This window comes from Meles meles, chromosome 21 (assembly GCF_922984935.1).
Source record: "Meles meles chromosome 21, mMelMel3.1 paternal haplotype, whole genome shotgun sequence".
In the NCBI taxonomy this organism is placed as follows: Eukaryota; Metazoa; Chordata; class Mammalia; order Carnivora; family Mustelidae; genus Meles; species Meles meles.
Window position 1 is genome coordinate 16,114,874 of NC_060086.1, and position 23,510 is coordinate 16,138,383.

Genomic DNA, 23,510 nt, shown 5'->3' on the forward strand with positions numbered 1-23,510 from the left:
TCCCAGAAGCCGCGGGACTGTTCGAGAAAGGAGGCGGTGGAGCGAAGAGTGGCGGGTCCACGGGGCCGCGGGAGGTTGGGATTGGCCGGCCGGGTCGTGACGTCATCGGGGCGCGCCGGGAACGCAGAGCATCCGCGGGGCGGGATTGGCCGGCCGGGTGGTGACGTTATCGGGGCGCGCCGGGCAGGTACTGGCCGCGGCGTCTCTCTCAGCCCTAGGAAGCGAATAAATGGCTGGAACCTCGGCGGTATGGGCTGCTTCGCACTCCCGCGGGCTTGGACGGCGGGGCGCCGCGCGGCGGATCCCATTTTCCCCGGCTTTTTGGACTCGTCCCCTGCAGCTGACCGCTGGAAGGGACACCCATCTTCCCGTCTCCGCCGCCTCCGGCTCGCCTCCGCAGCCACCCGGGCGCCGACGAGAGCCAGGTCCGGGGACAGGCGCGGGGCCCCGGGTCGCACGGCAGGGAGGGCTCCGGGTGCCAGCCGAACGAGACCACGGCCGGGGGCTGGGCCCGATGAGACAGCGACGCGCTCACCTGCCATGGGCCTGAGCTCCGGGGCGCGGGCAGTGGAGACGTCGTGCGCGTTCGGGACCGGAGTGGGTGGGTGCTGGGACGGGAGTCACAGAGTTCTCTGAGGGTATGGAGAAGCCGTGACGGTCGGGGCAAAGGCCTCTTCGGAGGAGTGATTATGAACCACGATCCGAGGGGAGGAGCGGGGCGGGGGGGACTGGGGACAGCGCGGCGGACGCTCCCCGGAGTGGACCCTCCGGACCTGACTTCTGGCGGGGGAGGGGAACCTGGGGACAGCACGGTGTACGCTGCCCGGCGCCGGGAGTGAATCCTCCAGACCTGACTTCTGGCGGGGGGCGGGGGCGGGGAACTGGGGACAGCATGGCGTAGGCTGCCTGGAGTGGTCCCTCCGGACCTGACTTCTAGGAGGGGTTCTTGAGAGGGTTGTGAGTGCTAGGTCCTGGAGGGGATCTCATGAGGCCTGTTAACAGACTCCAATTCCCTCTGGAGCGCAGTAGCTTCACCCTTCGTCCACCTAGTTTCTCCGTGAGTTAAGCGATTGCTCTTCTCCCTCATCAACTCTGGGTTGTCATTAGGGAGCAAGTTCTGAGTAAACCTCAATGCATGAGGGAGTAGAGAACAGCAGGGGCAGAGCTGAAGCTCTTCTAATTTCCCGTGATTTGGCACCTGGCAACGGTTTTGTGTATGTCAACAAGTATACTCACTCCATGAAACTGTGGCCCAACTTTTGGCCCGCGTTTGTGTAAGTTGAATATGGAAAACCCCTGTCAGCGTGAGTCAGAACGGTTTAAAGGAAACCTGAAGTCCGGGTGAGATTCTTCAAGGAGGAAATTAAAAGACCTAAGAAACAGTGGCTGTCCTAATAGGGTGGATTCTGAAGGAGCTGATACTTATCAGCTTTTTTTTTTTTTCTCTTTGCTGAAAAGCAGCAAGAATTTGTGATGCTTTATTTAGTGCCCTGTGGGGGCCCAGGATGACTTGGGCGTTGAATGCTTCCCACAGAGCATGTTTATTTTCTTATCCCTAAGTTATGAACTCTGGGGACTGAAATGATGGCCATCTTTCCTTACCTAACTGTTTTAATTCTTGTAGGTGATCCATCTCTCTGTCATCTGTGTTTGGACACTTACAAATAATGGAGTTCCCTGATTTGGGGAAGCATTGTTCAGAAAAAACTTGCAAACAGCTAGGTAAGCACTATTAAGAGAATGTTGATAGACAATGTGTGTTTTGTTGGCTGTTTAGTCGAGAAGAACAGACTGTTTTATTAATTAGCTATTCTCTGGGTCTTCGCTCTGGTGGCTTTTCAACATTGAGAGGCTGGCCTGAGGCTCAGGTTCTGTTTAGCATTGTTACTCAGTGTCTGCTGAAGGCCAGGTACCAGGGCCAGGGCCAAGTGGATACAAATGTGCTGCTTATATATTTGTGATATTACATGGGATGGGTCTCTTTTGAAAAGATAGCTTTATAGGGGCATCTGGGTGGCTCGGACAGTTAAGCATCCAACTCTTGGTTTTTGGCCCAGGCTGGTGAGAAGGAGCCCTGAGTTGGGCTCCCGAGCTCAGTGGGGAGTCTGCTTAAGTTTCTCTCTGTGCCCTCCCCTTACCCCCTGCGGCCTCTCTCTAAAAGAAAGAAATTAAATTTTTTTAAAAAAGAAAGAAAAGATAGCTTTATAAGTTCTTCAGTTTTGCTGGCATTGTGAAAGTTATGATTCCTGATGTTTTTCTCCTCAAGGGTATATTTGGTAGGCGTAAAGAAATCAGTATAGGTAAATACCTGTTTAATGTGCTCTAGAATTCTTTTGTCCTAATCTTTAAAATGGTATTTTTTTTTGTTTTAGATTTTCTTCCCTTAAAATGTGATGCATGTAAACAAGATTTCTGTAAAGCCCATTTTACTTGTGCTGCACATAAATGTCCATTTGCATTCATGAAGGTAATTTATCATACTTTATTCCAAGCAGTCTTGTTTTTCATTGTCTACAGCTGTGCTGTCCTAGTAGTAGACATTAGCCACATATAGCTAATAATTTCATTCAAATGAAGTGAGACTTAAAATCCAGTTTCTCAGTCACATTAGCTACATTTCAGTTGTTCAGCGGTCATATGTGGCCAGTGACTACTGTGTTGGACAGTGCCGATGTGGTGCGTTTCCACCATCATGGGGAGTTCTACATGGCACAGCTCTAAAGCAACAGGTTTCATGTTTAGGGGCTCTTGAAGTCAAATTGTATCTAAACCTTCAGAGCTTGCTTTGCATGTTAAAATATTCTGTTCCTTTGATTCATTATACTGAGAAAAAACAGGAGTATCTTTGTGAAGTGCAAGAAATACTTGACAAGGTATCTAATACTTAACAAAGTATCTAATCTGGGAGGTATTAAAAATGTTTATCTAGGGGTGCCTGGGTGGCTCAGTGGGTTAAAGCCTCTGCCTTCAGCTCAGGTCATGATCCCGGAGTCCTGGGATCGAGTTCCACATCGGGCTCTCTGCTTAGTAGGGAACCTGCTTCCCCCTTTCTCTCTGCCTGCCTCTCTGCCTACTTGTGATCTCTGTCAAATAAATAAATAAAATCTTTTTTTAAAAAATGCTTATCTGGGTAACTGTGCAGTCTTGAGAATCTTTTTAGTGACAAATAGTACCTGGTAGAAACGGGAAGATGAACAGGACTCTAAGAAAATCAACCTGTGTGAGTCCAGAGGTGTGATCCCTCTGTTACTGACTTTGCACGTGGCCCCCAGCCTATATTCATTTTGTTTCTGGTGGTTCAGAGGTTATTTTAGTGACTTCTTTGGGTCCGTACTGCCGCTTCCCTAGTGGCAGTTAAAAACATTAATGACTTAGCATTATTACGTGCTTTCATTAGTGTTGGCCAAGGCCTGACCCTCCAGCATTTTCTAGGTCATCATGAGGGTGTGGGGGAGGGTGACTCATATTTACCAGGATGACTAGGCCACAGGACCCAGTTTATTGGTTGGCTGTGACCTCCCCATGTCTCTAGATAGGGAGAGTCTGGCTGGAGATCATTAGTAATGCTTTATTTCTCAATTTGGCAGACTTGTCACCTGACTTCTGGGTGCCCCTTCAGCTCAGCCCCTACAGACAGTTAGGTCCCATTAATTCTGTGATTATCTGTTTGGATGTCAGTTGTCACCTCTGTTTTCTTGCTGAGCTAAGTTTCTTTAGCTCCTGCCTTGGTTCTGAGGTTTTTAACTGCTGGGCATGCAGCTGCTGGGTGCCTCATTCTTCCCTCCAGAGCCACACAGTCTTGGGCTTGGCTGGTCATTATGTACCTGAGACCTCAGCCTAGCCGTGTGTTCCCTTGTCAGGTGAGTGAGTCTCCCTGCGTGTGAGAGCCACAAAAGGATTAGATAGGCTGTTGGCAATTGAAGGGAACCAGAGGGTCTTTATGGCTAGTGTTTTCTTCTTTTTCTCCATTCTGAGGGGTTCGGGCTGCTTCACCACTCACTGAGATGATGCTGGACAGAGCCAGAGTGCCCTGAGACCAGATCAGTTTCTCCAGCTTCTCTCCTTGACTGCCATTTACTAATTGTTTCAGGGTCATTTCCACAGTTAGGTAATAGTCTGTTATGTTTAAATTCCACTGGATTCTACCTTTGGCGGCTCTATCCTGAATCCGTAAGGTTGCCTTACTGTAAATCCTTTGTGTTAACTGTATCTCCTTCTAATGAGCAGTCAGAAGATCAGTGTGTGTACCCTATGTGATTTTCAATGCGCTGTGCTGTTGTACCTTTTTCTTTGGTGAGTTTTGGTTGTCTGAATCTGGAATATTCTCTTATATCATTATTTTTAGGATGTTCAGGTCCCAGTGTGCCCACTTTGTAACAACCCAGTCCCAGTAAAAAAGGGAGAGATACCAGATGTGGTGGTTGGTGAGCACATTGATCGAGACTGTAATTGTCATCCTGGGAAGAAAGAGAAGGTAAGAACAAATTACGTCCACTCTGTGACTATTGGTTTTCCCTAGCGGGGGAAGGTCGGTTATCTAACTGTGGTCTGTAGTACTCATCATTTGTGTACAAAATAAAATCTTCGTGATGTGTCAGTGTTTCCCCATGTTGTCATGGCTTGGCTTCATACGGTTATATGAACATACTCTGAATATCTGAATCTACATTGGGATTTGTTTCCCTTATAGGTTTCTTGCCTTTTTCTCTCAAGATGGAGCATTAAGGTGTTTCTAGAATCATTCTGTTAATGTGTACTTTTCCTAAGCTCCTTCTAGGAAAACGTAAAAGGATAATAGAATTTGAACATTCAGTGTTCCTGCTTTTGTAGTGTTGGTATCTTTGTGAAAGCGCTCCGTTTGTTCATTTGGAGTAAATCATGTTAGGAAAAACAGTAGACCCTATTCTCCACAGCAGGTGCTTTCAACTTGTTTGTTGGCTCCGACTCCTCCTGAAATACAATGAAAATGACAGGAGGCAGATTTTTCTGCTCGTCTTGTTTGTTTGGGGTACTTCCTTTTTCTCCAAGTGTGTGTCTTGTTGTCTTTTAAGTGTCTTGTTCCGTATAGTTTTGGGCATTGCCTATTGACCACAGTGTGGGCTGAGCGTGGAGTTCCCTCCCCCTGTTCCCATGTGGTCAGGTCTCTTGCCACCCCTGCCCTCCTAGCAGACACGGTGTATGCTCCTGGACCAGTGTCCCAGTTCTCCACAGGTGAGAGATTCCCTCTGCATTCCTCTTATGCTAGATCCTAGTTTCCTGCATCTAGCTCCCCTACGAGAGCTCTCTAATCTCCTGTGTCTTGTGTTTTTCTTTCTTCGTTTTCCCCTTATTTGGGGGGAGGCATATGTTCCACATGCGAAGGACCATGGAAGATAAGTGGGAGGTTGTGTATGTCGCAGGGTCTTTGTTCTCTGTTCCTCCTTGCTCAGCTGCCTGGGGGTAGCAGCCTGGCTTTAGAATCTTTGTTTGAATATTTGCAGGGGCTGGTTTGTTTTCTCGTTGGGAATTTCCCAGCTGTTCTCCATTGGGCCTTTGTGGGACCAGTTTTCTGCCTGGCAGCTTGGAGGCTCTCTCCCCACCCCACCCCTCCCCTCTTCTGCCCATCCCCAAGTTTGGAAACTTCACCCTGACTGTTCCTCGTGTGGATCCGTCCTCATCTGTCATCCTCTGTAGACAGTGGGCCCTTCCAAACTGGAAGCTCCAGTGTTTCCATCTGGAATGCCATCTTGGATTCTTTGATTTCCTCTAGACTCCTGTCCCTTGGGTGCTGGACTTCTTGGCTAGATCTCCTTATTTCCTCTGTATGTTTCCTTTTCCTGTGAATTCTGCATCCAAGGTGTTTCTTGTGCATTCCCAGTGAATGTGCTCCTCACATGCTAGGCTGAAGCCGAGTGCTCACTCTCACGGCGGGGGCAGTGTGGACTCTCGCCTTTGCTGTGGGTCATCTGCCTGGTCCACCTTCTGTGCTCTGTGATTTCAGGTCTTTCTCTTGGGCTAATCGGATTCCCCAGAGAAGGCATTCTGTTCCCCGCCCGGAGAGCGTGCTGTGGCTTCCAGAATTGTGGAGCTAGGTGGAAAGAGTTCTCGCATCTCCTCCGCAGGGAGCGTGAAGTCCTTACTGCCTTCTGAGTGCCCATCCCGTGTTTCTTGTGCTCCCCCTGCCCGTTGCTGGCCCTCCCAGGCCAGCAGCCTCTCTCAGACCCTCAGCCAAGCATGCGCCTGCTGCTGGGCTCAGGTGCAGCACTGCAGGTCTGTTCTCAGACACACTGCCACTCCCGTGGTGGTCCCATGGCACCCTGAGCGGCTGCTACAGCCGGTTTCAGAGATGTTGGGAGTTTTGTTTATGAATAGGGGTGTTTCTTGACCTTCCCCACCAGCTTACGGGTTTTCCTTTCTTGTATCTGCCAGGGTTCATTATTACTTGAGTGCTTTTTTCCCCTAAAATCTTGTAACTTTTGTGTTTTTTTTTTTAATCCTTATCATGGTCCTTCTGGGTTTATCCCTTTTCAGAAAATCTGCTTCTTATCATTTTCATTGTATTTCAGGAGTCAGAGCCAGTATACGTGTTCAGTTTTCCTTAACCAGAAGTCCAAGGACCCTCAAACTGAACTTGCCCTTGGTTGACAGCACGTAATGTGTGCCCTCTCCCCTCAGACTGCAGATTCTCAGATGCTCAGGCCTTCCTGGGGTTTGGTCTCGGCCAGCTCTATGGCTTTCCCTTCCCAAAGGCCCTACCAGGTTACTCAGGTGGTTTTTCCGAGATGCCCTACTCCCTCTTTCTTGTTTTTCTCCAAAATAAGTACATGGGCTTTGAAGGAGCTCGACTTCAGGAAATGGGCATTTGTCAGGCTTAAATCTCAGTTTCCAGTCATGAATCCTGGTTTATAGTTATGAACTACCTGGTTATGTTACATTATTTAATGTAATAAGCCAAAGTTTTGTTAACCCCTCTTGCTGTTTTCAGCCTCCAACATGACAGAATAAGCTCTGTATGCCTTAGCCTAACACCCAAAACCTTTTATTCACTAGCCAATCCCAGTCCCCCTCCATGACCCCATTCTCGCTGTGAGTCCTTAGGGCTTTGCCCTCCAATCATTCTGGAACTTCTAAAACCTGCTTGACTCTATATAAGACCACAGCTGCACTTGGCATGCTTTCCTTCTGAACTGACAGGGTCAGTTGACAGGGTCTTCCTTGTTCTTGGCTCACCCCAGATTCGGGACCCAAGCCCATCCCCTGTCCCCACCCCTGCATGCCTGCGCTGTGTGCACTACTCCAGTTGCTCGAGGCAGCCCGTGCCTACCCGTCTTTGCTGGAGAGCTGCCCTTGGGCTTCTAGATGGGTACCTTTTGGCCAGCATCCTTGCTTTACAGAGTCAGCAGTGCCTGGGTATTTATATCACTCCTTCACCCCATCCCTACTGCCCCCTGCAAAAAAAAAAAAAAAACCCCGAACCCCAAAAACATAATGGGTATAGAGACTACAGATTCTTCAGCTCCGTGGAATGTCTCCAGAGCCTCTGGAACCAGCTGCCTTCTGTATAACTGGCATGATTCCACAGTCTTGGCCACCTTCTCTCTGTGTCCCTGGTCCCCACTCCTGTGGAGGGTTTTTTTTGTGTGTGGTGTTTTGTTTTGTCTGGCCTGAGAACACCTCCAGTCGTCCCACATGAATCCCCAACTTAAGATGCTGTTTTTTTGTTTGTTAAAACTTTGCTGTCTCCTTAGTACTCACCTGTGTGCTTGGCAGATGTTTGAATGAAATCTTGACATCTTCATTCCTTGTAGCTAAGAACCATTTCTCGTTTAAATGTTGGTAGTCTTATTGGGGCTTGTTAAATAATTGCTTATTGAAGCAATTCTTGCTTTTTCAGATTTTTACATTCCGGTGCTCAAAAGAGGGGTGCAGGAAGAAAGAGATGATGCAGGTGGCTTGTGACCAGTGCCGTGGGAGTTTCTGTATTCAGCATAGACACCCTCTGGATCACAGCTGCAAGCACGGGGGCCACCCCATTGGCGTAGCCGGGTGAGAAGCGAGGCTGCCTGTGACGTGCTGGCTCATGTACAGGGACACCCATGGGACCGCCTGACCTCTGTGGTGGGGATAGGGCAACTCTGATCATTTACTGAACTAAGTTGTTGAGGTGAAATATTTGTTGTAGGAGTTTGGATGAATATAATCTAAATTAAAATTGGATCTTAAATTAAAGTTGGATTTCTGTTGTGTTTTTTCCTGTGGCTGCCAAAACAAAGCACCACGGCCTGGGCACCTTCACCAGCAGTTCAATCTCCCTGCTCTGGAGGCACAAGTCTGAGACGGACGTGTGGCGGGGCGGGCTCCTCCTGGAGGCTCTGGGGTGAGCCGGTCCAGGCTGCGCCCGAGCTACAAGTGGTTTGCCGGCAGCCCTTGGCATACTTTGGCTGTGGGCATCTCTCCCCATAACCTGTGTGTCCATCACTTAAGTTTTCCTTATGTGTCTATGTCCAAATGTCCCCATTTTATGAGGACATGGTCACACTGGCTTAGGCAGCCCGTGCCTACCCGTCTTTGCTGGAGAGCTGCCCTTGGGCTTCTAGATGGGTACCTTTTGGCCAGCATCCTTGCTTTACAGAGTCGGCAGTGCCTGGGAATTTATATCACTCCTTCACCCCATCCAAGGGTGGATTAGGGTCCCACCCTTCTCCTGTCTGAGCACATTTCAGCTAATTACACCTGTGATGACCTTACTTACTTCCAAATGTCAGGTTCTGAGGTCTTGAGTGTCGGGGACGTAATTCAACCCGTTCATGAGTGGTATAACAGAGCACCTTTCTCAAGTCAGTGAAAACGTTTGCCTAAACTGGCTGTGGAATGCTGAAGTTTACCTTTTCGTTCCTGGTAGTTTCTCGGGCTGCCGCGCATGCAGCTCTCCAGATGAGCGATGAAGGGGTCGATGACTGTTGGTCTGACCTTTCTGTGTAGGTGTGCAGCTGCCCGAGCCTCTGAATCCAAGCCATCGGGAGCGTTAAACACACTGTCCACCAGTTGGCTGGCTCGTCGACTCAGGTATGGGTCTGGACGGCATGCACTAAGGGCAGGTGCTTTATGCCGGGGGCCGTGGTTCTTGTCTGAGTGCCCAGCGCTGCAGAGTTGTTGCAGTACTGTTAACAACTGACCGGTTAAAATGATGTGCTCATCCGTCGGCTCAGTGTAAGCAAGGCTGAGCGATCTGGATGTGAGTTTTCTCAGGCCCTGAGTTACCAGCGCAGTTCATTCCAGAACAGACCATATCTAGCAGTAACAGGTCTACGGCTGGTTGCCGAAATACCTTATTTAGCCTAGAGCTTTTATGTGATCAGTTGCTTCTGGTTAATCAAGACCTAAAAAAAAATAAGCTGTTCTTCTGTTCTCTTTCAGGTGGAAAGTGAAGAGGTGATGGGACTGTGTCAGCCCACAGTGGCGTGGTGGCTTGTGTGTATCACTGTAGCAGGGCAGGTAGTGTTGGCGCTGTAGTGGCTCTGTACTTCTCCTGGCAGACAGTGTGGAATGCCATTAAAACTTTCCCAGTAAATGTACGTGTTTTGGCAGGATAAACAGAAGGATTTTGATATTCTAAGCTAGGCTAAGCTACTCCATCAACCTGCTTCCTCCAAATAAAGTGACATTAAGGTTGATCTCGTGCACTCAGATCCTTCAGAGGGCGGCTCTGCCCTGGCCTGAGTCTCTCAAGAACAACCCAGCGTTCTGGAAGCCTCTGTCACTTACACAACCATACAGTCAGACAGCTGATTTATTCTGTCTTCATCTTATGGCTTTTGTGGTGACAGGTACCTGAACCCAGGAAAGGTTGGGGAGGCCATGGGCCTACTGTGTTAAGGTCCTTGTTCAGAGGTGGCTCTTACACACAGTCCTTGTTCCACTGAGCAAACAGCTCTGTGACCATACAGACTCAAGTGCTGGGCTTACACTGACAGCCTCAGTCCATGAAGGAGCCCCATGTCCTGCGACCCTGGGCACTGGGAAACTGAAGCAAGATGTCATTTGAGTTGGGTTCTGATCTTAACCCACTGGTCATCCACCTAAACATCCAGACCTCCCCCTTGCTCCTGTCCAGGCGATGACTTCTGCTTTCAGAGCCTCAAAATGCAAAACGGGGAGAGGCTTCTGTTCAGTTTCCATTCCAAAAATAGGTGATCAAAACTATTTCTGTGGGCTTAGTTGGTGGTGCGTGTTCTGAACCTGTGGTTCTCACACTTCCCAGGCTCATAATTGTGTGGAAGGCTCCTCCGAAGGGTGCTGGTCCCCTCTCCCAGAGTCTTCTGGTTCTGTGGGGCTGATGGGCCTTGAAAATTTGCATTTCTAGCAAGTTCCCAGCTGATGCTGCCGGTCTGGGGACCCCACTCGGACAAATAACTTCCCTGTACCCGTGTTGTCCAGTACATGGTCACTAGCCACAGTTTATGGAGCATGGGAAATGCATTCAGCCCAACTGGGGTTGAATTTTTAGTTGCATTTAACTTAAAGGCAATTAACTTGATGTACTTTTTAGAAAACTCTTTAGTATGTTAACTATGGTATGTGAGTCTTCTTTCAACTGTTAAATTTTAAATACAGGTCAACCCTTTCTCATGAAAACATAATACCCAAATTGAGAATCGAAAACACTGAGCTTTGAAGACAATACCAAAAAACTATGTGATTGTTGAGATTATTATTTACATGTTGAAATGCTAAAATTTTGGGTATGATGTATTAAATAAAGCAATAAAGTTAATCTTACCTGTTCTTGTTTTAACTATGGCTACTAGAAACTTTAGAAACAGGTAGGTGGCTGGCATTATATTTCTTTCTTTTTTTTTTTTTTTAGATTTTATTTATTTGACAGAGAGATCACAAGTAGGCAGCAAGACAGAGAGGGGGGAAGCAGGCTCCCTGCAGAGCAGAGCGCCTGATGCCGGGCTCCATACCAGGACCCTGAGATAATGACCTGAGCTGAAGGCAAATGCTTAACCCACTGAGCCATCCAGGTGCCCCCGATTTCTTTCTTTCTTTCTTTTTTTTTTTTTTAAACAGTTTCCGGGTATTTTTGTTTTGCTTGAGAGATAAAGAGTGAGCGCAAGCAGGAGGAGCAGCAGAGGGAGAAGCAGCCTGATTCTCTGCTGAGCATCGAGCCGAATGCAGGGCTTGATCCCAGGACCCTGGGATCATGACCTGAGCGGTAGGCAGACACTTAACCAACTGAACCACCCAGGTGCCCTCCAGCATGTTACATTTTTTTAGTGTTAGAAGTTTGCATGCATTTTTGAGAAAAATATAACACGGTTTTGTGCTCTGCGTTCATCTGTGCAAGGTAGGAAGGGACCTACTTTCCTTATCTGTTGGGGTGCTTCTGTGGCAATGTTTGAGAAGCACCAGGCGGTAGGAGGAGCTTCCGAGCAGGATGGGATTGCATTTGCTCAGCCACTTGAGGACCTGGAGCAAGCTGGAACCTGCTGGCTGTAGTTGATCTGCGGACAGCCACAGGGGTGATTGGGCGTGAGTGCTGTTCTATTAACAGGTGCCACGGGCACCTGTGTGTTCCCTGCCATCGAACATCTTCTCCAGGGCAGAGGGTCCTTGGAAGCTCAGGTTGGATGTCTCAGACAGAAACCCGAAGCTTTGCTGAGAGCCATGGACCTCCAGTGTTCACTCTATCCTGAGTCCTCTGCCCAGCCCACGAACCCACCATCCCCTCATCTCCTAGACAAGTGGGTGTAAAAGCCAACCTTTTGAGGGTGTCTTGCCTACCTTGTCCTAGGGAATTTGGATTTGTGGCTGATGGGAGTGACTGTTGATGTATAAGCTGGGTGTTTTCTTGCTGGCTGGGACAGACACAAAGTGGGTACTCCGTCTATCTTGGCACCTGGACCCAGTCAGCAGGTGACAAACGCCATGGGAGGTAAAACTCCCTGCCTGGGTTGCCTTCTTGCTTTTCCCTGAATTGGCCTTGGGCTGGCACCAACCAGCTCTTCCTGGGCAAGGCCCAGAGCCAGACTGCCCGTCATTCCTGGTGTCTGGCATCTTGTCTGCAGCCTGGGGGAACTGGCTGCTGCCTGCCCAGCGGCATGCGGGCTGCAACATCAGACGTTCACAAGGCATCACCAGAGGCCGTCCATCTTGGTGGTGGTGAGGGCTGATGGGAATGTTGGTTGCTTTGGGGAAGTCGGGTGCAGTGTCACAGGGAAGGTGCATACAATAGCCATCAGCCCCACGTCAGCGTTTGTAAGTCATCTATGATGGGAGGGATTGGGGAAATTTTAAATTTATTTTTAATTAATCTTCCATATTCATTCTTTGCAATAAGCCTAAGACCAAACTCAAAACATAGGCTCTGAGACTGGTCAGTGGCTGAACTGGCCTTGGTTTTCCAAGCTTCTGGTCTGAGAGTCAGGGTCTCTGGCATTCGTCCAGTGTTGCAGATGTCTGGAGGCGGTGGTGGTCTGTTCTGGGGAACATGCTGAGGGAAACGGGTCTGACTTCTCTATTTGGTCTGCCAAGAACTTTCCGCAGGGAGGTGTTGATTTGCTTTTCTGTATCTTCCTGAAATGATGTAAAGACTTGTGATCGCGGTAGAGAGTGTAGAAAGTGCAGGGGGGAGGAGAGGATCCGGCTGAGGCAAGAGGTGGTCTGCTGTTGATTTCTAATTTTTTTTGTCCGAGTGTGTCTGCCTCTCTAGGACGTTAGGGGGAGCTCTGCCCAAATCCACAGTTGCAGAGTTTATGCACATCCCTGTTCGAGGTGATGAGCTCTCTTTCGAATGCACCACCAGCTAAGATTTTCTTAGAATAAATACGACAAAAGCAACCTTTTTTTTTTAAAGATTTTATTTATTTATTTGACAGAGAGAGAGATCACAAGTAGGCAGAGAGGCAGGCAGAGAGAGAGGAGGAAGCAGGCTCGCCGCGGAGCAGAGAACCTGATGCGGGGCTCAATCCCAGGACCGTGAGATCATGACCTGAGCCGAAGGCAGCGGCTTAATCCACTGAGCCACCCAGGCGCCCCAAAAGCAACCTTTTAAAATGGTCTGTAGTAAAACAGCAAAAACATGCCAACCGGCAGAGCAGTTGGTTAATTTTACATTCTGTAAAATTATCATTCTGAACTGAAAGCTACTTGTGTAAATAGCTTCGCTTTGGCGCAGTCTTAAGAAGAAAGTGCACCTACGTGTATCTGTGGGCCAGTGTCTCCCTTCCTTCTTTCCTGTGAACATTCTCTGGAGAAGGAGAGCATTGAGAGGGGCTGCTGTTTCCATAGCACTCAGGAAGCTTATGGGATGCCAGGGAAAAGGTCAGGTTCTCTGTATTGAGCGACCAGCTGTTGCTGCATACGTGCTGCCCAGATGTGAGATCATGGCTGTCATTTGGCCATTTGTTCGTGTCATTCGCCTACCACAGGCAGACTCTTTGGTCTTTTGGGGCATGTGCCCTCCTGCCCATCTCCCCGCTGTCATATACCCCTGTCTCATGGAGGGCAGTGACCCTTGTACGGTTTGGCTAAAGCAGGGGTTCTCAAACTTGTTCTGAGCCTGGAACCCTGCCGCGGTGGTGTGTCTGTGCTGGGAGCCTGCTGAGCTGGAGGCCGCGGTAACCTTAGCAGACAGGATCAGATGCGCCACGTCCTGGAATCCATCTCAGCATCCAAGGGTGAGATGGAGTTTGTAGGAAGCATGACAAGTGGAGAAAACAGTATCACTGTCATTTTTGCTGAATTAGGAAAATTGTAAATTAGGAAAGCAGTTTTACTGACTTGAGACTAGAGACCCGTAGGGGGCGCCCAGGAGTGTTTGGCAGGAGTTGGGCTGGATGTGTGTGGTTGGAATTCCTGCTGCAACGGCGGGAGATGGGGCACCATTGTCATGTTTCCTGATGGTTACTTATTTCAGCTATAAGCCTGGAGCAGGATCATTTGGGATTTGACCTTTCTTTACTTGGTAAACGGATTTTTTAGAGCAGCTTTGGGTTTCACGGCAAAACTGAGCAGAAAGCACAGCCCGTATCCGTGCTGCTCCCCAGCCTCCCCCATATCCACACCCGCACTGCTTTGGTTTGCTGTGGTTATCCAGAGAGTAGGGAAGTCGGCCTCAGCACACGTTGCTTCCAAAAGCATGAACTCCATCACAGTAACGAATTCCAGAGCCGTTGCGTGTGATCGCACCTCAGATGTGGCTGGAAGGAATACAGCACGTGCAGATTTGACGTGTTCTCCTGTTGTGAGGTTGGCACTTTTATGGTTGCACTATTACGTGACTTAGTTACGAGACCGGTATGAGGCTCCCACCTGGCAGATGGGGAGACTAGCTACCAGGCTGTAGGATGCTGAGGAATCCTTGAGGGAATTTTAAAATTCCCTGGGAAATTCCCTGGGAGGGCGCCTTGGGGGCTCAGCCGGTTAAGCGTGGACTCTCGGTTTTGGCTCAGGTCATCATCTTGGGGTCCTGTGATCAAGTCCCACGTTGGGCTCCATGCTCAGCACAGAGCTTGAGATTATCTCTCCCTCTGCCCCTCCCCTTGCTCACATGTACCCTCTCTTTCTCAAATAAATGAATCTTTTTAAAAAAATGAAATAAATAATCAGATTACAGACATTGGGGGCTCCATCCGTGGACCATGTGACTCTTGATCTCAGCATTGTGAGTTCAAACCCCATGTTGGGCATAAATAATACGTTAAAAAATTTACAAACATGGGGGCGCTTGGGTGGCTCAGTGGGTTAAAGCCTCTGCCTTCGGCTCGGGTCATGATCCCAGGGTCCTGGGATCGAGCCCCGCATCGGGCTCTCTGCTTGGCGGGGAGCCTGCTTCCCCCTCTCTCTCTGCTTGCCTCTCTGCCTACTTGTGATCTCTGTCTGCCAAATAAATAAATAAAATCTTTAAAAAAAATTACAAACATGTTACTTTCAAAATGAATAATACAGTAATCTGATCCACAACCTAAAGTGGTATTTCTGGCCATTATAAGGTAGAGAATGCATTAGGAGAACAGAGTGGGTGACCTGGGTGCCTGGTTGTGGATCCCTGAAATGGATGGGGGCAGGAGACGTGGAAAATCTGTTGCTGTTAAGTTAACAAGATGTACAGGGTGACTGAGAGGAGTGGGGATAGCATCTTGCTTTTCTTGATGGCACTTAGGCTCTGTGGGGGGTGGGCAGGGTAGTGAGCAAGGGAAGAGGTTTGAAAGGAAGAATCCAGAGTTGGGCTGTGAGCATGTCCTCTTTGAGATATTTACTGGACTACTGTGTAGAGAAGCCATGTAGGCAGGTGGGTAAGCGAGTCCAGGGGGCAGGGTTGAGACCAGAAACAAGATTTAGAGTCACTGGCATATGGTTGGATGGAAAGCCATGGCAACAGATGAAATCACAGAGTGGAAGAGAGGGAGAGGGAACGAAGACCTGGCACTGGGCCCAGACTGAGTGCTAGGGAATAGAGATCTGGAGGAAAGGGGAAGACAAGTGTAGTATCTCAGATCTCTGTAACATAGTGCTCAGTAAAGTAGGATGTGAGATATAATTTCCGTAAGGTCATAAAACATATGTAGCTCCTCTAACAATGTAAGAATTTCAAGAGGTGACAAGATACAAAACTAACGCACTGGCATCAATAGCCCTCATTGCCATAAATGACGATCAGAAGATATAAAGAGCAAAATCCCATTAACAATGGCAGTAAAGACAAAATACTTAGGGATAAACCCAACAAGATCTATGCAAGATCTAGAGCGGACAAAACTTTAAAACACGAAAGACACAAAAGTAGACACAAACCACCAGGCCTGTTCTTGGAAGACAGCATCATAAAGATGTCCATTTTGCCTAAGTTAATTTAATTTTATTTTTAAAAATTATATCCACCAATTTATTATTCTCCCTTATTTTTAGTTCTTTATATATAAAAAGTAAAAATAGCAAAACGACACACAACCTGGACAACAATGAGTCCTGTTAAAGAGAGTTGGTACACAGCCACTTTAACATAAAGACCAACTCTGCTCCAAAAAGTAGAAAAGATTCCCACTCCCTAAAAAATGTTATCAGTTGCTATAAGATTTTATTTATTTATTTGGCAGACAGAGATCACAAGTAGGCAGGGAGGCTGTCAGAGAGAGTGGGGGGAAGCAGGCTCCCTGCTGAGCAGAGAGCCCGATGTGGAACTCGATCCCAGGACCCTGAGATCATGACCTGAGCCGAAGGCAGAGGCTTTAACCCACTCAGCCAGCCAGGCGCCCCAGATGTTGTTGTCTTAATGGTCAGAACCATTTCCAACTTCATCACCTCTCTTTGTCATTTTTTGTTTGTTTTTTGTTTTTTAAAGATTTTACATTTATTTATTTGACAGACAGAGATCACAAGTAGGCAGAGAGGCAGGCAGAGAGAGAGAGAGGAGGAAGCAGGCTCCTGGCCAAGCAGAGAGCCTGATGCGGGACTCGATCCTAGGACCCTGGGATCAGGACCTGAGCCGAAGGCAGAGGCTTTAACCCACTGAGCCACCCAGGCGCCCCTTGTTTTGTTTTTGATAGCAGTTTTGACAAGTGTCTTTGTAAGAGGAGTTAATCTATTTGGAAACTTGGCAGTTTCCAAGTTTTCTATTTTCCTTCTAAGTGTCCTTGCAAAGTGTGTGACTATAGAGCTCAAGGCTTAGAACGGTTGTGTCTTTTCTGATTTTTCTGTGGTGTGCTGTTCGTTTTGGCTTGCCTAAATTAATTTTAAATCTAAGAGGATCGCAATAAAAATACCAACGAGCTGCTTCTCTGGAGCTCCACAAGTTGGCATCAGAGTCATGGAAAACTACACGTGGAGGAAGAGTGAAGGAGCCGCAGGACGAGAGCCCTGCTTGGTCTCACAGTGCACTGTAAAGCCTCCTGCGGAGAACATGTGGCGGGCACAGCAGCGGGTGGCCCATGCAGTGGAACAGGAAACCCTGAAACCCAAGTGCATGTGGGAACTCGGGTGTGATAAAAGGTGTATCTTGGGCGTGTGGGGGGCTCTGTCGGTGAAGCGTCTGCCCTCAGCTCAGGTCAAGATCCCAGGGTCCTGGGATTGAGCCTTGCCTCGGGCTCCCTGCTCAGTGGAGAGTGTGCTTCTCCCTCCGCCCTTCCCTCCCCAACTCCTGTGTGCGTGCTCTCTCTCCTGCAAAAATAAATTAATAATTAAATCTTATGAAAAAAAAAAAAAGATGTATCTCAAGTCTGTGGAACCAAGATGGGTTCTTTGAACAGTAGTGTTGGTTCAAGCAGGCAGCCACTTAGAGAAAGGTCACACTGGGTCTATACCCTAAGACACACACACACAGGGACCCCCATCAGAAATGTGAATGTAAGAAGTGAAACCAAACAGTGTATGGGAAGAAAACTTGGGTGAATTCCTCCAAAACTGTGTATGGTAAGGCCTTCCCAACAATGATTCAAAAGTCAGAGGGATGAAGGAGAGGGTTGTTAGTGTCAAATCACGGTTGCATGGTGGTGACCGAAAGGTGACAGACAAGGACAAGGTATTTGCACATACATCACAGGTGAAGGTTGATATCTCTAATAAAGAATGGACAAACATTAAGGGGAAAAATGATCAGAAACCAGATAGGGGGCGCCTGGGTGGCTCAGTCGCCTAAGTGTCTGCCTTCAGCTCGGGTTGAGATCCCAGAGTCCAGGGATCAAGCCCCGCATCAGGCTCTCTGCTCAGCAGGGAGTTTGCTTCTGATTCTCCCTCTGCCTCTCTCCCTGCTCATGCTCTCTCTCTCTCTCTGTCTCTAATAAATAAATAAAACCTCAAAAAAATAAAGTTGAAAATAGTTTTTTTAAAAAAGCAGATAGGAAGATGGGTGAAGAATGAAGTGACGTAAGAGTATATAAAGATGATCCTGGGATATAGAAAGGGATGTTCCACCTCACTTGAGTTAGGAAAGATGCAAATTAAGACCACGCTGAGGTCCCGTTTCTCAGATTAGATGAGCAGAAATCCAAACTCAAACGGCATATTCTATTGACAAGGCTGTAAGCAAGAGAGATGTCCACACATTGCTGGTGGGGATGCCAAATTGTCAACCATTATGAAGGAAGATCCGGCTATACCCAGCAAAACGGTATTTGGCAGTCCACCCCAGGAGTCAAGCCTGAAGGCATACCACCACAAACAGTAAAATACACGTATGCACAATTGTTCAGAGCAGCCCAATTTACAATCGCAGAGCTGGAGACTGAACGCCTGCGTATGGACGCTGATTAAATGAGCCATAGTCAGTCCACCCATGGGGCCCTGCCAACCCATAAGAAACCATAAGAGGATGCTTGTAAACTGATGGAAGATTTCTAGGATGGATTGTTGGTTTGAAGGAGCATGGTGCAGAGGAATGTGCGCAGTGCTGCCTTCGGTATAGGGAAGAAATATCCACACACCTGCTTGTTTTTGCCAGAGGAAGCTCAGAAAGGATAAACCAGAAACTAATGAGGTTGGCTACCTGCGTGAGGTTGGGTGGATGGGAATGAGGTAGAGGGTTGCGAGCAATAGAATACTTTCTTGTGCCATCTTAACGTTTGGACTCCTGCTATTGCTTCACAGATTCAACAACGTTCAGCAAGACGGCAGGGGGTGGGGAGCTCCATGACTGGAGAGACACAGACACCAACAAACAGCCATTTTTGACGTGAATAACTACATTTATGGAGGAACAAACAATTTTTTTCATAAGAAACCCACAAAATTCACCATTTTAACCATCTTAAAGTGGATACTTCAGTACCACTTAGTACCTTTGCAGTGTTGGGTAATTATCACCACCATCTAGTTCCAGAACATTCTCAGTGTCCCCAAAGGAAACTTCATACCCATTAATACTCCCCATTCTCTCCACAACACCAGCCCCCAGCAACTACTAATCTACTTTCTGTCTCTGGATTTGCTTATTGTGGACATTTCATGTAAATAGAATCACACAATATGTGGTTTCAAAGAGACTGTGGCTTCCTTCTTATATGCCCTCCTGCCCACTTGCCCCAGGGAAGCCAGCCGCCATATGAGCTGCCCTGGACAGGGGTCCCCATGACAGGGAACTCAGGAAGGCCTTTGCCAATGGCCAGGGAGAACTGAGGCCCTAAACCCAGTGACCCTCGGAGAGTGAATCCTTCCAATTGCCACGTATGAGCTGGGAAATGGACTGTCGCCCAGACAAGACTTCTGATGAAACCAGAGTCCTGGCAGACACCTTGACTTCAGCTTTGTGAGGGACCATGAATCAGAGGCACAGGGCTAAGGCACACGGGTGTTCCTGACCCCTCAGAGACTTGAAGCTGCTTCAAGTCAAGCTGCTTGACATGAAGCTGCTAAATTTATTGTTTTAAATTTTGTGTTCATTTGTTATGCAGAAATAGAATATACAATTTTCTGCCTTTTGGATTTGGGAGGCAGCATAGACCATATTTAATATGATCACTATTCATTTACTGGGAAACTTGGAAGTCTGTTGGTGTTGAGTGAGGCCCAAAGCAAAGGAAGGCTCTGCACCAGATCCAGTTTGTGGCACAAGCTGTCCTGCACTTGGGCCACATAATTTGGAAGGTCCAATAGAACTAGAGAGGTATGTACATGGTAGCTGAAACTGTGTGTGTGTGGTCCCTGGCACCATCTCCTAGAGCTTGGCACGAAGCCATGCCCTCTGCTGCAGAGAATTGCAGAACATCCTAAGCAGCTCTGGAGGTGCTACCTTGCCTTAGAGATTGAGCACCTGGCCGTGGACATCATCTGAGGATGTGACTAGAGCTGTCCATCAGGAGCAGGTCATTTTCAGAGCCCTGAAGTTACAACGTTCGGTGAATGTGTCAGCAGTCCCTTGTATGGTGAAAGTGGTATCTTATTTTTCTGGGTTTCCTATCACATTATGTTGTCTCCTTGTGTACAAGGCTGTTTCCTATTGAATGCTGGACATAATATGAGTAATTACAATTTGGGCTACGGGAATACTATACTTTTCTTCGGGAGGTTTTACCCTTTTTTCTTTGAGCAGGCTAGCAGCATCCACAGTAAACCCTGAATCACCTGAGTGCAGTTTCAGAAGTTGAGGTGAATTTATTTTTTTTAAAGATTTTATTTATTTATTTGACAGAGAGAGATCACAAGTAGAGAGGCAGGCAGAGAGAGAGAGAGAGAGAGAGAGAGGGAAGCAGGCTCCCTGCCGAGCAGAGAGCCCCACGCGGGACTCGATCCCAGGACCCCGAGATTATGACCCGAGCCGAAGGCAGCGGCTTAACCCACTGAGCCACCCAAGTGCCCCAGTTGAGGTGAATTTAATCTGGATTTTATGAAGTCCTTACAAGCCTGGTCTACTCAGGTCCTAGTCATTCTTACAGTGTAGCTGTTCAGGGTCTCAACTCAAAGATGGGACATTTACAAGAACCCTATCCCTTAGGAGCCGTAGCCCACCTGTCAATCTCTCTTCAGGTTCTCAGCCTTCCTGCTGCCTCTTCCAGAACCGACTGACCCCTGAGTGGAAAATGTTGCTTAACGTAAGGGGTAGTACTCTGGGTTTCCTTTTATCCCATCAGAATATTTCACTCTGATGGCACAAAACAGCATTTCTTTTAAAGTTTTTAAAGTAATCTCTGTACCCAGCATGGGGCTCAAATTCATGACCCCATGATCATTCATGATCAAGACTGGCATCTTCCACTGACTGAGCCAGCCAGGTGTCCCAAAACCAGAATTATTTTTAAACGATTATATTTTGGCCAGGTTTTTTTTTTCCCCCCGTTCTCAATGGGAGGCTGACCGAAATTATCAGAGCTTTTCCTTTTTTTTTAAAGGCAAAACTAAACAATATATTACACATTTATATACTTTTACATTACATTATATGCTGTTTAAGCTTATGGGAGGAAAACTCTTGGCCGTGTGGCCGCGAGGCCGTCGAGGCAGTCTGAAAACAGGACGGTTTTCCTGAAGTGATCAAGGCTGGACGTGCTCACACGGGCGTGAGCGGGAGGGCGGGGAGCGACCGCACCCGCACCGCACTGCACCAGGGGTAAGGTGGCGTGTTATCCGAGCCGCACCTGCGCGCGCGGGCAGCTACCCTCATACCTGGAAGCAGTGGAGGCACCACAGAACCGCGCCTGCTCCCGCCGCGGCCCAGCGCTGCCCGCCCGGCGCGGCGCTCCCGTCCCTAGGCCCCAGGGCACCGAGGCAGCGACAGTCACCCCACTCGGGCACCTGCCAGCCACGTGGGGCCGCCCAGGAGACCCCTAAGCCGAAGAAGACGAATCTGGTGCGCCCAGACAGACCTCTCGGGGCGGTCCGCCTGGGGTCCGCCGGCCTCCGCAGCCAGAAATGGGATGCGGCGCCCCAGCCCAGGCTGCCCGCGTAAGGGGCGTTGCTAGGCAACTCGCGGCTCCCGGCAACAGGCAGCGCCCAGAGATGACGCCAACAGACCGCGTCCGCACTTGGACCAGCCTCCTCGCGGCCGCCGCATGCTATTGGCCGGCGGGCAGACGGAGGCGGGCCTCGGCCAATGGGCGACGCGGCTCCGGAGGGCGGGACCGCGTTACTAGGGCGGTGCGCCTGCCGGAAGCCCGCGGCGGCGGCCACGCGCAGGTAGGCGAGGGTGGCGTGGTCGGGGGTCGCTGGGCGGCTTCCACGTGGTTGCGGGGACTCGGCGGTTGGCGGGAGGGACTGGCGGAGTCCCGCAGACTGCACGCGGGGTTCGAGCCTCCGGCTGCCCCGGGCTGTACCCCCCGAGCCTGTCATTCCCTTCGCCACAAGCCGCCCCTTGACTAAAGCCTGCGGTGGGCACCCGCGCGTGCGCCTGTCCCAGGCCAGGGCTCGGGGCAGAACGACGCCACCTGAGACTCTCGCGTTCTGCGGGGACAGAATTAATAAGTAAGGTGGTGGTGGGCGCCTGCAGGGAGATGAGGCGGAGCAGGGCGTGGAGAGCGGTTCACGTCGGTGTCCGCACACACAGCGGTGGAGGGGCTCCGGGCGCAGCAGCAGCCGCTGCGGCGGGAGCACAGGCCGGAGGGCGGGGGACAGGGGGGATGTCTTGCAGCCACGTGCGTCCGGAGGCCTAGGTGAGGTCGTGGACTCCTCCCCGAGCACAGTGGGAAGCCTTGGGAGGGTGTCGGGCAGAGCCTGACTTGAGCATTCTCTGAGGCATTCCGCAGGCTGTGTTGGAAATGGACTGGAGGGTCAGGGGCGGGGGCTCTTGAGAAACGCAGGTGGGAGGGTGGTAATGGTACGGAGAGTGGAAGGGAGTCACTGCCCTCTGGACATGCTTTAGAGACAGGCCAGCGGGACTAACCGACACCAGAGTCGTGGAACACCACAGTCTTTAGCTTGAGCTAGAATCTGGATTTCTCCAGATGGCCGTTTGTTGACAGGACAAATTCACAGGAAGATGGGTTTGTGGAGGACCATCAGAAGTATCCATGTTGATGCCTTGTGTTTGAGACGGTGTGTGAGGGAGTAGGTGATATAGTGTACTAGTGCAGTTTCGGGAGAAGTTCGAGGTGGCCAGGTTGCCTATGGATAGTTGGTGTTTAGAGCAGCACAGCAGGCTGAGATCAGTTAGCGGATGAATGTAGGCAGAGAGGAAACTGGGCTCATACACTGGAGCCCTTTAGTGCCGAGGGCCAGGGAGGTGAAGGGGTAGGAGGGAAAGCAGGTGATAGTGGGGTCTGTTTGGAAGCCAAGAGGAAAAAAGAATGTGGAGACAGAAGTGAGCATCAGCTGTCAGATGCTGCTGTTAGGTCAAATAAGGTGAGTGCTGAGAATCTGCTATAGGGTTTCATGTCTGCGAGGAGCAAGCCAGACCGTAGTTTACCGTAGTTAAAGAGGTAAGGCTGGATTTTAATCAGTAGTAACTGTTGCAGTAGGGATAAGAGCTGCGTGAACTGAACTCACCTTGGATTTGTCCAGAGGTGACTGAGGGAATAGGGACGGGAAGGGGGAGTGGCACTTAGTAGACTTAGGAAGTGAAAAACTACAAAAACCGGGGCAGGGGTGTTGGTTTTTGTGAAACCCATGTGGGTTTGCTAATTGGCACTTGTCAAAGGTAGGCTCCTACTCTTCCACAGAGCTGTCCGATGGGGCCCCATCCTTGGGTGTCGCAACATTGACTTTTCTCAGGCAAGCACTTTTTTTTTTTTTTTTAAAGATTCTATTTATTTATTTGACAGAGAGAGATCACAGGTAGTCAGAGAGGCAGCCAGAGAGAGAGGAAGGGAAGCAGGCTCCCCGCTGAGCAGAGAGCCAGATGTGGGGCTCGATCCCAGGACCCTGGGATCATGACCTGAGCGGAAAGCAGAGGCTTTAACCTACCGAGCCACCCAGGTGCCCTGGCAAGCACTTTTTAAGGGTGCCAGGATCATCGTAGGGATGGGGTCTTGAGATGTTAGAAACTGTATTAGTGTTTTCTTCAAGTCTTTGTGGGCCAAGGTTGAGGGCCGGTAGAGAGAGGAGCCTGGCTAGAGTTGGGTCATGGAGAGAGTCTTTGTCCTTATGGTGTGGTTGGTGATCTTGAG

General features: G+C 49.3%; 2 protein-coding genes across 3 annotated transcripts in view; both read left to right on the forward strand.

Annotated features, from left to right (window-relative positions):
- The first annotated feature begins 218 nt into the window (after positions 1-218).
- On the forward strand, positions 219-10,803 carry ZFAND2A (zinc finger AN1-type containing 2A). Of its 2 annotated transcripts, none has more exons than XM_045993778.1 (7): positions 219-425; positions 1,625-1,722; positions 2,373-2,467; positions 4,346-4,474; positions 7,874-8,025; positions 8,962-9,045; positions 9,397-10,801. In XM_045993778.1, exons 2-7 carry the CDS (start codon positions 1,668-1,670, stop codon positions 9,413-9,415), a joined length of 534 nt encoding a protein of 177 aa, XP_045849734.1. In that variant the 5' UTR covers positions 219-425; positions 1,625-1,667; the 3' UTR covers positions 9,416-10,801. The 2 variants fall into 2 exon arrangements, with proteins under 2 accessions (XP_045849734.1, XP_045849735.1); XM_045993779.1 differs by lacking the exon at positions 219-425 and adding an exon at positions 434-601 and having other exon boundaries at positions 9,397-10,803.
- A 10,742-nt stretch (positions 10,804-21,545) lies between these two features.
- Positions 21,546-23,510, forward strand: part of C21H7orf50 (chromosome 21 C7orf50 homolog) — a 125,069-nt gene continuing 123,104 nt past the window's right edge. Inside the window, exon 1 of the mRNA XM_045994173.1 lies at positions 21,546-21,585. The gene's annotated coding sequence lies outside the window, so the exon portion shown is untranslated. The remainder of the gene's footprint in view (positions 21,586-23,510) is intronic.

What these genes read in the sequence shown, in the direction of transcription:
- ZFAND2A (XM_045993778.1), top strand. Translation starts at nt 1,668, where the DNA reads ATGGAGTTCCCTGATTTGGGGAAGCATTGTTCAGAAAAAACTTGCAAA. An exon ending in AAAAACTTGCAAACAGCTAG is followed by an intron (nt 1,723 to 2,372) that starts GTAAGCACTATT and finishes TTTTTGTTTTAG; the next exon opens with ATTTTCTTCCCTTAAAATGT. An exon ending in CACCCCATTGGCGTAGCCGG is followed by an intron (nt 8,026 to 8,961) that starts GTGAGAAGCGAG and finishes CTTTCTGTGTAG; the next exon opens with GTGTGCAGCTGCCCGAGCCT.